At 43.3% G+C, this 14,009-nt stretch overlaps 1 protein-coding gene across 1 annotated transcript in view; it reads left to right on the top strand.

Moving 5' to 3' along the window:
• The window catches only part of LOC311306253 (uncharacterized protein), a 105,815-nt gene that overhangs the window by 58,837 nt on the left and 32,969 nt on the right, over window positions 1-14,009 (top strand). Inside the window, exon 5 of the mRNA XM_084434574.1 lies at window positions 13,252-13,611. Within this exon, the coding sequence (XP_084290700.1) occupies window positions 13,252-13,611 (360 nt within the window). The remainder of the gene's footprint in view (window positions 1-13,251; window positions 13,612-14,009) is intronic.

Below are 14,009 nucleotides of genomic sequence, written 5' to 3'. Positions count from 1 at the left end.
TGTGACAGGCATGGCAGGTGTATCAGTCTCAGTGACAGGTTGTTGGGAGACTGTGTATACTGCGAGTTGCTGGTCCTCTGTCAGCTCCGTTCTGCACACAAGGTCTTTGGCCACTGACATGACAGATGTGATGGCAATGAATTGGAAGGGTACTGTGAGCAGTGCGTTGTCCGTATGCCCTTCAGGTATCAGTGCAGGTGGAATGGGCCCTATGACGGGTAATGTCAGGTCAAAGTCATGAAAGGCGTGACTGACTGGCCATCCCAGCCGGTAGGCTTTAGGGATGCTGATGTCAGTTGCTGTGCAGTTGTTGAATAGAATGTAGACTACCCGAGATGACACTTCAGTGAGGGGTGTGGCTTCGAGGGTGAGTCTGAGTTCCACACACTCGGGTGACGGTTGGAAGAAAGCCAGTGTGTGGTTTAGGGTTTGGCCCTGTCGCAGGTTGAGTCGCACGGCGACTCCTTTAGTGTAAGCAGGTACCACCGTTTCCTGTTCGTTGACGAGAGTGCAGACCTCTGGGATGGTCTGTCCTGACAGTAGGTTGTCATGAATGACGGGAACAGGTGGCTGTGAAGTTAATGGAGCCCATACAACCTCATTAAACATGTCCACATGAGCTTTGAGGCGAATCAAGATGTCTGCTCCAATGTAGACGTCGTGGGCTGGGTCTTCCAGGATCAGGAAGTAATGGGTCAAGTGCCGGTGATTCCATGTCAAGTTCAAGGCACAGATCCCTTTTGCGGATGTCATTGCGGATGGATCTGGGTTCAAAGGGAAGCGAGTGCGTTTGCAGGTGTAGGGCAGGTCTGGAGTTCTTTCAATGATTGCATTGAATAGTGAGAGGCTTATGGCTGAGTTATCTGCCCATATTGCCAGGATAATGTCTGTTGTGGTCACATCCTGCAACTGCAGGGGAGTGTTTACTTGGGGGCAGTAATTATCAGAGTCTGGCGTTGTTCTGAACGTGCAGAGTAGCGAACTTGAACCCTGATCAGCTGTGGGGACTTTGTCCTTGTGTCTGGCTGATGGAATTTCCGTGAACCCTGTGGCTTGACAGTCTGGTTCGATGGAGTTGTGTGGCTGGAGGGGGTGAGGTTCGCGCACCTGCGCCCAAACTAGTAGGTGCTTGAGGTCTAATAATGGTTCAAATCGGTCCAGCAGGTCCTTGCCTACGAGAAATTGATAAGTGTTCATAGGAGAAATATAGACAGGGTGGACTATGCTCATAGGACCGATTGCCAGGTGAATGGGAGCTACGTTCTTTAGCTGGATGTCATTCTGGCTGTATGACTGCACGTTCAGCTCACACGTGTGGAATTTTAGAGTTCTGTTTTGTCTTTGAGCTTCAAACTTGAGTTTTTCAAACAGTTGAACAGAAATAAGCGTTAGATCGGAGCCGGTGTCCACCAGTGCTTCGATCTGCATTTCCTTTTCCAAGGTAATTGTTAAGTACAGTTTTCGTGCCACTCCTCTCTCAATTAGGTTACCCAGAAGTTGTGGTGTTGAATCTTGCGTGTTGATTGACAAGCAGTGAGGGTAGGTATCGGGTGGCTCATTGTGGGTGCAGATCAACAAGATAGCACTGTCTGGTACCTTCTCATGAGAGCTGCTGCAGTCCCGTTCAGGAAGTGGTGTTGTCAGCTGGCTGTAGTGAGTGACGCTGTCATTTGGTGATGTAACAGCAGGTTTAACAGTCTGTGGTCTGACAGCAGTGTTCTGTGGGGCTGTCAGCTGAATGGAGTGAGTGGAGCTGTCATTAGGTAATGTAACAGCAAGTTCAGCAGTGAGGGGTTTAACAACAGTGGCAGGTTGGCTGTCAGTGCGGGGAGCGTTGGTTCCAGGCCTTTGGGTTAGTCATGCAGTGTCTGGTTTATCTTTGTCTTCCTTGTGGGGTTTCCTTTGGAGAAGCTCTCTCAGGATGTTTACAAGTTCTGTTGTGTCAGGCGTGGCTGCACTGTTTCCGCTGGATTTGGGCTCTATCTTGAGCTTACCGGTGTCTTGTCGGGAGGGGTCCCGTGGCCGGTTTTCTGGGCTTGTGTTTCGGGGAGATCGGGGTCGGCCTCTCCTGGGGTGTCGGTCACATCCCAGTTGCCTCCCCCCTTTTGGTTGTGGGAGAAGTGCTGCCGGTCCCAGGATCCCCCGAAACGGTTATTTTGCGGTTTTGGGCGGGCTCCCCCCCGCCCATGCTGTCCCCTGCCAGCTTGGAACGGTCGTGGCTGTCTGTTGCCGGGTCCGTAGTTGGTAGGCTGTGCACCTTCTAAGTTCAGTTTTGGGAAGGGTGCAGCGACAGGGCAAACTGTGGGGTATTTCCCAGGTTTTTCAGACGTAGTCTTTTGTTTTACGTACGCTTTGTGAGCCAGGTCACGTAATTGTTGGATTGACATGGTCCGCGGACAGACGAGAACGGCCAAATGCGAACTTTGGCTTGGATGGAGATTCCGCAGGAAGAGGGTTTTGAAATTAATATCATCTTCCATCCCCGCAATATTCTGCGGGCCAAAATATGCTTGTCGCAGGCGGTCATAATAGGCCTGGGGTGTTTCCAGTCGTGCTTGCTTGAGATCCATTGCCGCTATTATGCCTTGGTCGGATTCGGGGTCAGAGTATTCACGAATCAGAGCTTGCCGTAATTGTGTGTAGTTCGCCTTGACCGATTCTGACTGGCGGTCTAGGAAGCTTCGCACGGCACGATTGGATGTAATTCGAAGAAGATACAGCTTGTCCCATGTAGTGACGTTTGCAACAGTTTGTAAGTGAAAATCAATGTCTGTTAAATAAGAATGCACGTCGCTGCTGCCCCCTGCTGGACTTGGGTTGAACGCAGGGATGTTTCTTGCCAGCTTGTCCAGTTCTTTAGACGCTGTGCGTTGACAGACTCGTCCCTCCGAGGCGGGTCCAGCAGGTGGGATGGTGTCATGACGTGGGCTTTCCTCTTCTTCTTTAGCTTTAAGGGTTTGGCTGTGAAGTGCAGGTTCGCTGGTGAGGGGAGACGAAGTGGCGTGTGTCACCCCCCCCAGTCCACCTTGTAGTCCGTACCCATTTTGAGTTCGCGGTGGACGATGTCCAGTTCGTCCTTAAGATCCTGTCTCTGTTGGATGAGCTCGTTAATTTCAGCTCTGGCTTTCTGCAAAAATGTTTCACAAGCCTTGATTCTTGCGTCTTTGTCTTTTAATTCTGTGAGTGCTCTTGCTAGCTGAGCCTCCCCACGCATTAGATCATCACTGAGGGCTGCAGTGGTCTGTTTCTCCGCCTCCACTGTCCTGTCCGTGTCCAGACGCAGGTCCTCCAGGGCCTGTTGTAGTCTTTCCACTTCCTGTTGTAGTTCCGGACGTGTGTCCTCCTCATCCTCCAGAAGTAGCTCGTCCAGACGGCTTTGTGCTCTGTCCTTTTGTTTGCGGGCCTCCTCCAGCTGAGTCTTTAGTCCTGCGTTTTCCTTTTCCAACTTGGCATTATCTTTTTCCAGCTGCCGTGCCTGGGCCACCAGGTAGAGAGAGAGACTTCCGATGAGGCGACTCCATTCTTTCGAACTATAGGTCTGCGTGGGGTCATGGGACATGAGCTGATCCACGTTGGAGTCCAGTTCCTGTCGGGTCAGGAGTTTTGGGTCACCAAGGTCTTTTGGTAGACAGCCAGTTGCCATGGCTCGTAACCACGCCTCGAGGCCATCCCACTGTTCCTCAGGACTGGATGCCCGTGACATTTTTACTCACTGTAGGCGAGAGAAACACAACACACGCACACACAAGAAGGGCCAATGCAATCGGGTCGTGAAGCTAATACACTATAGGACGGTGTGCCGTCTATAGAACTTTGGGCTAACTGACTTTAGACAGTTAGGCGGGTCCGTACAGGGCCCGAAATAGAGACTGTTCGGTTGTCCCTCTTATTACTTAGCCTTTTGGGGTCTCGTTGGTACTCTGCAACACAAGTTACAACAGAACATGCAAGGCACGAGTAGGCGAGGATTGAAAGGGAAGGAAGAAACAAAAAAAAATTAAACCAAAAATGTCAGTGATTTGGTCTGGGCGGCAATTTGGACACTAATAGCATGAAAGATGTGCCTTGGGGAGAATATTTAAGATTATGTGGTCTATAAGAAAGACAAGGGTTTGTTTTTCTTTCTTTTGATTATCAAAGTTCAGTTTACCTGAAATGGACGGAGGTCAACCCAGCCGGCCCCCGTGGAGCGCGGTCAACCTTCCTGGCGCCCCAAACACCTGGCCGCCGTGACCTTGGATTCTCCGTTACTCTGCTCACGGCCACGCCCACTCAAACAGAGTGACCGTAAACACAACCCTAGTAGTCCCGGAGGTACCAACCAACCGAACGCAATGTAAAGGAGGGTGCTGCACAGAACCCACCAGGACGAATCCTGGAGTGACAGGGGCTGTCGGTGGTTTGTGCAGCGGTCCCAACAATTAACTTTTGCGTCGGCGTGGAGGCTGGCACTCCGAGGCACCGGATTGCTGATGTCACTACTGCGTGCCGCCGCTCGTGGCAGAGGTAAGAGAAACTCAAGTATCACCGCTCGGTCAGTGTCGGTAACGTCAGTCGGCCAACTTGCCCACAGAGGTCCAATCGGGGCTCCCCCAGTCCACTGCAGGTGCTGAGAGTCTTGCCTATATGACACACAAGATGGAGTGAGCAGAGTAGCTTAAAGTGAGTTTAAGATTTCTGGCTTACACCAAAGTGAGTTATGTGGAAAATAGGACAAAAGTCACAGTGGGCCTGTGACAGGTAAATGAAAACAATGATAATAAAATAAAACTTTAAAGAGAGAAAGAAAATTAAACTAACCCGAAAAAGGAAGAAACCCAAATAAAGGTGTGGGCGGCTTTTGCCACCTAATGTTTACAATAGAAAGAAGTTTGGATAGGATGAGAGTTATTGGGAAACAACCTAACCCGATAGAAGTTCAGCAGTAACCTCAATGCAGGTGGAAACCGGAAGAGGGGGTGGTAGGCTGCTGCAGTGGATTATTACGGCCTCAAGGGGGCGTCTCTCTGTGGTGCACCCTAATTGTTTGACACAATTTAAAATCTTAATTCAACATTGGTTCAAGATCCCATCCAACTAAGTCTGAGGAAGAGTCACAAGTGAATTAGAATTGATTCCTTCTAATAATCACAATAACTGAAGTTATTAAATTTAATAAATCTATAAATTTGTAGCAGGCAGATAGCTGACTCGAGAAAGGCTCGGCCACTAGAGGGCGGTGTCCTTCTCAGGGCTAAAATGACTGGAATGTGAAAATGGGAATAACCACAATTGATTTAAGTTTAAATTTCGCCTCAAATCTAAATACCCTTGGAGAGAAAAAGTTTTGTTGTTTAGAGAAATAGAAAGATTTCTAAAAACAGAATAAAATAATCACTATAACATTGAATTTGTTATTAAATGATTATTGAATGGAAATAAACCAGACAGAATCATTAAGGCAGATTTAGAAATGGAAACACAGCAGAGCAGAGAATTCGAAAAGAAGAGGGATAGTTGACCTGGAGGGCTGCGGCCACGAGGGGGCACTGTCCTCTTCCGGGTGACCTATCCGTGCTTTTGGATCGAGACACTCTATAATTTCCGGTTCCCTTTGTAGGAATTTAAAATGTCTCAGTCCAAAATACACAGGGTTGTTTTAACGAACTTAGCGCGCTGTAAATACAAATATATATTTAAAACAACTTCTTAAATACTTACGAACGCAACTCTTGAAGCACCAAAAATCAAGGCGGAAGGAGATGGCCAACGGGTCTTTTACCCGTGATTGACCACGCGGTGGCAGTGTTACGCTAACGCGGAACGCGAGTCACCGGAGCGGTGCTTTGAGAACGTTTCTGAAATCACAATTTTCAAGCGGGCGGGCCTTGTGCAAACACAAAAACACACTGCACTTTCCTAAAGATCACGGCAGATCTTTGCACATACAAAACACACTGCAAATCAATTTAATGAGATCTCGGCGGATCTGTTTCTGGTCTTTACAGACGCTGAAACGGGGTTTTCAATTCTGGTTAGCTAGGCCAGTGTTTATAACCCGTATTTTATCATTTCTTTAACGACATACAATCAAATATATATTTGTTTCTGTCCGGAGTAGCCTATTTTGCTCTCGGGGTTTACAGAAATACCGGTAACAATGCCTGATGGACTCCTCTGTTCCAATACAGGTCTCAAAACAGAATTACATGTATGGTCACAAGAAAAAGAGCTTTTTTTTTTCTCTAATTCTGGACTCGCAACAACACTGTAAATACTGCAGTTTTCTCCACGACCAGACTTACTGGCGGGTTATGGCTTTTCGCCCTTTGATCAGTTTTCGCGTCGACTTAGTACTTTTCAATAACGTTACAAGATTCAAGCGCGCACACAATCGTTAAACTTTCCAAAATCACACATGAATATAAACTTGCACAATCTGTATCAAATTGAGTATGAGAGTGGCCGCATTCTAAACACCAATAAATGTAACAACAATGCCTCTAGTTAGGGAATTTATTAGCTCGAATAAGAGGTCTTATTCCTGAGATATGAATATGCATATGTCGTTTACACAAATTAAATTATGCCCAAATAGGGAATAGGTCAAAACCTCAACTTATATCATCAATTACACGATTTTTCGTAGTAATTACTGATATAGGTAGGGAGAATTATATTTTAGTTAGGGGAATTTAGATAGGAGTTTAAAATTCATTCATTGCACGCACAATCCGTCCGGCAGATCGGATGCACAATGTCTGAACAAAACTCTGTTGTCTTTAACACCGACAAATAACCCTTTCCTGTGGCCACAAGGAATTGATTATTTTCGCGAGTAGACAACTTTCAATATTTTAATAGCAAAAGGTTGGTAGAGCTTAAGAGGTAAAAATCTGCACTACTCAGGGACTCAGAATTGAAACAAAACAGGCAATCTTAATTCAAATGATTTAACAAAGTTTATTTAAACGATCTACCGGTTACAGATACTATTTCAAATCACACAGGAGTAAATATGCATAAACAAAACAATATACGATCGCAATAAGGAATACAACAAAATAAACGTAAGAATCAAAGGTTAACGCAGAGGAAGAAAAAGGGAGAATATAAGAGAGAGAGAGAGAGATGAGAAAGAAAGACTAAGAGGGATTTTAAGAATGGGTTTGTGTGTGTGTACAATGATAGCGTAGTAAGGAGAGGTGTGTGTGTGTGTAGGAGCACGCCTATAGCAGCACGTGGTCGTGTGTTTCTGTCTAGGAACACGTGGGTATGGGTGCGGATATGTGTGTGTGTATGTGTAGGTGTGTGCGTAAAAGAGTGTGTAAGTGTGAGTGAAAGAATTTAGAGATAGGTAGAAACAGCTCAGTCATTCATAACAAAACCCCAATAGGCACAGTAATTTTAGACACTTTAAACAGCACTTCAGATTGCAAATTTAAGGTCTACGTTACTCTGTTTGAAGCTCGGCCTTGTTGTGTGTGTGTCGAGTCGGAGCAGACAAAGCGCTTGGATCACGTGGTCACCGGAGCGGGTTGCTACGGCTTCTGGTTGCTATGGAGACTTGAAGCGAGCGAAAACTTAGCAAGATGATCTTAGCTTTTAAGTTGGTTTCGTTGGTTGGTTGAAGAAGACTATCAACTGAAGTAAAGTAGTTTTAAGAAAATAAAACTTGGAGGTAGGAGGTTTCCTTGAAGGAAGGAGGCGTGGTCTTCTCTCTCTGGCGGAATGCGAAGTTCGAGAGATACGGCGCCGTGTTTTGAAGGAGCTAAAACCACGCCTTCTCACGTACCTACTCCAATCGCGTGGCGAATGGGTGTGGCGTTAAACTTCCTTTGTTCACTCAAGTACACGCCCTCTGGGCCACGTGTTGGAGAAATAAACTTTGGGTATAAAACATTTATAACTTGGCATAAATGGAAGAATGCATAATTTTATACCTTGAGTTGCAAATTCAGCATCTTTGTTTTTTTCTGAACGCAATGATACCACGGGTCGTGGTTCTGGCAGTTAATAACACAGAGTTACATGCTTCTTCAATATAATGAGCATTTCACCTTTTGATTATACCATAAAACTTAGTTATAACGGTCTTTCATATAAGGACCATGACATATAACACAAATACATTTCAAGAGTGTATAGGAAAGAGTGATTTTGATCATAATGTCCAGGGATGATATTGTCTCGGTGTATGTGCGTGTCGCAACAGAGTCACTGAAAGTTCACCATGCTGCTGAACTTTTGCTCTTGGAGCCACGGGGTGATGGTTTATGTGTGTTTGTGCTGGCTTGGGTTGATTAGATTAGCGGCCAACACGTCCGGTCGGACACTGTTCTGTTGTCCTGAGCTGTTAATCAGTGTCTCCAAAGATCTCCAGGGGTTTAAAGATTGTAGACATCACGGCATTTCTGCTGCTCGTGACTCCCCGGAGGGCAATAAAACTAAAAGGCGCTTGTTGGTTCAAGAATAAGAATTCTGTGTGTTTAGGTGGCAATCGATGAGTTATTCTAATTGTCGGCGCCATTTGGGTCTGCACGTCCTGCACGTCCTGCACGTCCTGCGTGGCGGCATTGTGAGACAATAGAGGTGTTTGTAGAGGCTGATTTCAGTAATTTAAATATATATAGAGGGAGCTGGTAATCTGACCATCTGCTTTGTGTTACAATCAGATTAATCCTAGTCTTCTGAAGAGACATGATCGCTTTATATGATCAACAGAATTACTGATCAACACACATACTGTAGTGCAAACAGACGTTCAAATATATGTATGTACAGTATGTGTGTGTGATGTGCGAGAATGATATGAGGGTGAGTAAATGAAGACAGAATTTTAAGTTTTGTATTAACTAACCTCTTAACGTTTGGGAATATTTATTTTGACACATTTAAAACTGTGATGATTGATTGCCTTGTTCATCTGAAGCACATACTCATCACACTGAAAGCACAAACATAATTTAAATCACCATATCGTATTTGTAGTTTTATTATCATGATTCAAAGCTTTTTAGATGGTTTATTCTTATGTAAGTGCATTTATAGAGGGAGAAAAGGGAAACAGTGAGCAGCGTAAGAGTTGTTGTGCACGACTTTTAAGAGATCCAGTGAATGCCAGCATTGAAAGCGTTTTTACTGTGTGAGAAAAACAGTTAAGTTTCAGTGACAGAACTACATTTAAATGGTATTGTGATTACAGTATTGTGTATTTGACCAAATCGCGACATGAGTGTATCTCTACACCCCTACTTTAGTAAGGAAGGATCATGTTATTTGACTAGACAACCAACAACTCTTGGACTACATTTAGAGACGCAGTATCTCAGATTTTTAGCCTGCCAAGAGATTGACTCCACAGACTAACTGCTACAATCTACTCCAGTCAATTCTTTTACTTCAGCTACAGTGGCCATGACTTTTACCCCTAAAAGCTGCATCTAAATTTTAATTTATCACAGACTGTTTAATTCAGTTCAGAAATGGCATGAATGTATTTACACTGCAGTTACGATTAATTAATTAATGGTATAAGATTCTTTTTTTTTTTAATTAATATTGAAATCTGAAATGTATTTCCAATTTCAGTATTTAAAGCTCATCTATTCTAGGCCACCCCATAAACCCACAGCAAAAAACACACTTGTTGCAAACTTAATTTACATTACTTTTAAGAATATTAATACAAAGGTGAGGAAAGTGCATGTAGGGGTTTCTCTATTGCATGCAGAAGCCCTTTATCAGAGATGAGGTAAATAATAGTGTTGCAGTCCAAACTACAGCGGATTAATGGTTTATAATGGGGCTATTGTCCATTAAAAAAAATAGATTTTTCTCCCCCCGGTTACTTTATCAATGGATAATTGCCATTTCCTCTCCTTTTTCTCCAATTTTACTTTTGCTAAATTGTGACTTAAGAAATTATCTTTTGAATAATATTGAATATTTTTCCTTTTTTCTTGCATTTTGTGCTGTGTTAGCCTTTTAAACTATATACTTCTCAACGTCCACGCAGTATGATATAAATGATAACAGCCATCCCCACCCCCTGTGCTGTGGTACAGCCCACAGCGCAAAATGCAAGAAAAAAGGTTAAATATTATTCAAAACATAATTTTTTAAGTCACAATTAAATGATGGGTGGTGGTGGCCGTTATGGTTTATAGCCGACTGCGTGCTCGTTGAGAAGTAGCCTATATAGTTTAAAAGGCTAACACGGGAACACTTTTTTTCACCCGGTCAAAGACCGGTAGTTTTTATAGTAAATAAATAAATCTAAGGCAGATCGGGAGCAGTGGGCGAAATGGTGGCCTGGAAACTTATTTCACCCGCTGCCTAGCTCGCTCGTATTTATTTACTTATTACTTTATTATATTGTTGCAAGCCTGATGCACCCAAATTATTTTGGAATTCGCCTTTTGATAATAAACCAAAACAAATTATGAATCTGGTAATCTAGACTTGTGGCATATAGTTATAAGATAAAGCCTATCATTCGACTCATCCCGGGTGAACAGCTTCTATTGTAATGAACCGAGTTAATGACTGTGCTGAATTTAAGGGAATGAGAAGCAGGGAAGTTCAATGTTGCCGTGGAAACGAACAATGATTCCCACTAGCGAGTGAAAATATCTGCATCTGGAGAGTTTACTATGTAGGCCTAAATATTTTGTATAGGGGAGACCGGGGATAAAGTAACACCTTGGGCCCTTATTTTAACGATCTGAAACGCAAGTGTCAAAGCGCAAAGCGCAAGTAACTTTGTGGGCGGGTCTTGGCGCTGTTGCTATTTTCCCGGTGGGATAAATGACTCTTGCGCCAGGCTCAAATCTAAAATGGGTTGGTCTGAAGCAGCTTCATTACTCATAGGTGTGGTTTGGGCGTAACGTGAAATAAACCAATCAGAGCGTCATCTCACATTCCCTTTAAGAGCAGGCGCGTTTGTTCTAAAGCGGATTCCTATTATAACGGCGGATTTGCCAGGCGCGCGCCAGGAGCGGTTCAAAGCCAAGGAGAGCAACGCTCTCGTCAGGGACGTTGGGGATGGAGAAACCCACCCAAATTAACTTCGGTTAAAAAGGCATATGATAATTTGGGTAAATGTGTAAGCTAGATAGATGTATGCTTTTATAATAAATTGTCTATCTATCTATCTATCTATCTATCTATCTATCTATCTATCTATCTATCTATCTATCTATCTATCAATCTATACCTATCTAATAATCAGTGTTGGGACTAGTTACTCAAAAAAGTAATATATTACATATTACATATTACTCTCAAAAATAGTAATGCCTTACTTTACTTTATTACTCCCTGGAGAAAGTAACTAGTTATATTACTAGTTATATTACTAGTTACTAGTTTTTTCTTAATTACTCTATAATTGCCTGAGATGCATCAGATGGAGGGAGAACATACAAAGGAGGAGTGTTCTTTAGGGTCTTTATTATGCCAACAACAGACTGGCACTGTCTAGCACAAATAACTACAAACAACTGTACTTGTACTTGCCGTTGTTGACGCTTCCATTTTTCCACATCTGTCCCAATAATATCTGTCTGCAGAGCCGCAGAGCCAGCGGTTCACCACAGCAGTTTTACCCGCGCATGCGCAGTTTCAGGTTGTAATTCAAGCCCTATAAATAGTCATTTATATGCAAAATTGTCTATAAAACACAACCGGTCTTCCGACCTTTTACTATATGCGCGAGGGAGAGAGAGCATACAGCGCTCGTGTTGTTTGAAGGCGGTGAGAGTGAACGGGCTGCGCGCGCGTCCGGGGCGCTATATTTTTTTTCCCAGGATGGTAGGGGAAGACTCATGAATATTCATTAGGGAAGTCATCCCTGATTGGCCTTAACTGCCGCGTGTCGACCAATCGGTGATGGTAAATGATACCTCGTGCCAAACCCAGACCAATCACTGTTCCATTCACGCCCTCCTCCCCTTCCCTTCTGTTCTCTGTGTTGTGTGCCTTGTGTGTGATGAAGGTGCCACTGGCAAATGTAACGCAAGTAACTAGCTCGGGAAAACTGTAATAATATTACTATTTTCAGACGAGTAATGCCTTACACTACCAGTTACTGAAAAAAGTAATATTATTACAGTAACGCGTTACAAAGTAACGCGTTACACCCAACACTGTTAATAATGTATGATTTGCAAAAATGAAAACTGCTGCTTCTGTGTAGATGAGAGAATCAAAGTGTATGCGCGTTGTGCACACTTCATTGATTATGGCCAAGCATGCGCCCTTAAAATAGCATATGAATAACATGCGCAACGCGCCACTGACTTTAAACTATTTTTTCCTGGTTAGTAGCGCAATTGTTTTCTAAACCTGCAAAATAGCATGAAGGAACGTTTGCGCTGGAACACGCCTCCTTTTTTGCGCTGAACCGCCCAGGGAGCGCAAGTTCATTCCCTAGTTTAGCGACGTGCTTCTGTGGATGGAAAAGCGCGCTTTGCGCGGGTGCAAAATAGGAATGATACATGCGTCGGTGTACAAAGTCAATTGCGCTGGGTGCAAGATAGGGCCCCTTATGTTTGAGCATAACTCAACCTGTAGTTTGTGCTACATCTCTCATCTCTGATACATGGCAGCAACATTTTTCTGCTACAAATATAACTCAATTGGACATATACAAAACAATCACAGATTATGTGAGTTACTGTCAAATACAAAGAGTTCAGTTGTTACAATCTACCCCACAACTGGCTGGGGATGCAACGAGAGGTCATTCGCTGAATTAAGATTCACATTATTACTTTAACTTTAAATTTAGCGAATAAAGGTGGTCCTCTTAAAGCCTTTTAAACTATATACTTTCTGACATCAACGCAGGAGGCTATAAACAATGTAAAACAGTCTGCGGCTAAGAGTTTAATGTCAGTAAAAATCGTCTTCACACTAACTCTTCTCTGCTAGTGCTGTAAGTTTGGGTCGCTTGTATCATGCATTTGAAAAGGCAACATGTTTCAACTTTCTGCACTGAGATTTGTTATGAACTAAAGAGAAGCTCTAAGGTCTTCACCAAAATAGAAGTTTAACATTTGAAAGCAATGGAATTAAGACATAAATATTAGTGTTAGAATTTTAATGATGTTCTATACATTTAAATTGTATTATTATTATTATTAAATGCCTTTATTTTATAGCACAATAGAACTATTGCCAAAGTAATGTATTTATTTATTAATTTGCTTAATTGTTTTAATTTAAAATTATAATTATTGTTATTGATATATGATTTCTGTGTTGCAGATTAAAGATTTGGAAAGAACCACTGAAGCAAATCACATTCTTTCGAGAATTCTTCCATAAAGCATCTCAGTGCAATTGCTACTTTAACAACCCAGAACTGTGTGATTTACTGCTGGATCTTTGCTCACATGTGAAGAACTATGAGACTCAAACAGGCAGGAGTTTCCTTCCAGCATTACAGTCAGTTTTCCAGTTACCTGATGTCTGGATCATAGATCTCTCACAGAGAAAGACCTCCGTCCTTCTGGAAGTGCTGAAACTCCAGACAAAGAAGAAAGCAGTAGATCTGAGAGGATGTTCAGAGGAAGAGAGTGAAATGATGAGTTTCCTTCAGTGTCTGTCCTACATCTCACAGCTGAGGTACCTGAACTTTTGGATATTCACTTACTGTACCTACTTCTCCATCAGTTTCACTTCACTGTAGTTTGAATCGGTTTGAATCTGCGCACATTTTATGCCTTTAAGCTCAATTTCAAAAGTCAACAAAACTGTAACAGATATACATTATATACAGTACAAGATTGTAAAAGTGACAGAAGTTTTTTATTCTTTCACTCGGAGACTCACCTTATGTGTTGACCCACCTCCAGGGCTGGACTGGGGCAAAAAATCGGCCCGGGCATTTTTGCCCAGACCGGCCCACTATATGATCATAAACACCACCCATCTTTGCACGGCCTTAATTATATGCATACCAACTCCTATTCATTAAAACCACTAATGCCATGTAATGAGTGAGTAGGAACGAGAGTTAACAG

Source organism: Rutilus rutilus (genome assembly GCF_951802725.1).
Source record: "Rutilus rutilus genome assembly, chromosome: 1".
Classification (NCBI taxonomy): domain Eukaryota; kingdom Metazoa; phylum Chordata; class Actinopteri; order Cypriniformes; family Leuciscidae; genus Rutilus; species Rutilus rutilus.
Note: the sequence above shows the minus strand (reverse complement) of the source record. Positions and strands in the feature narration are given on the sequence as shown.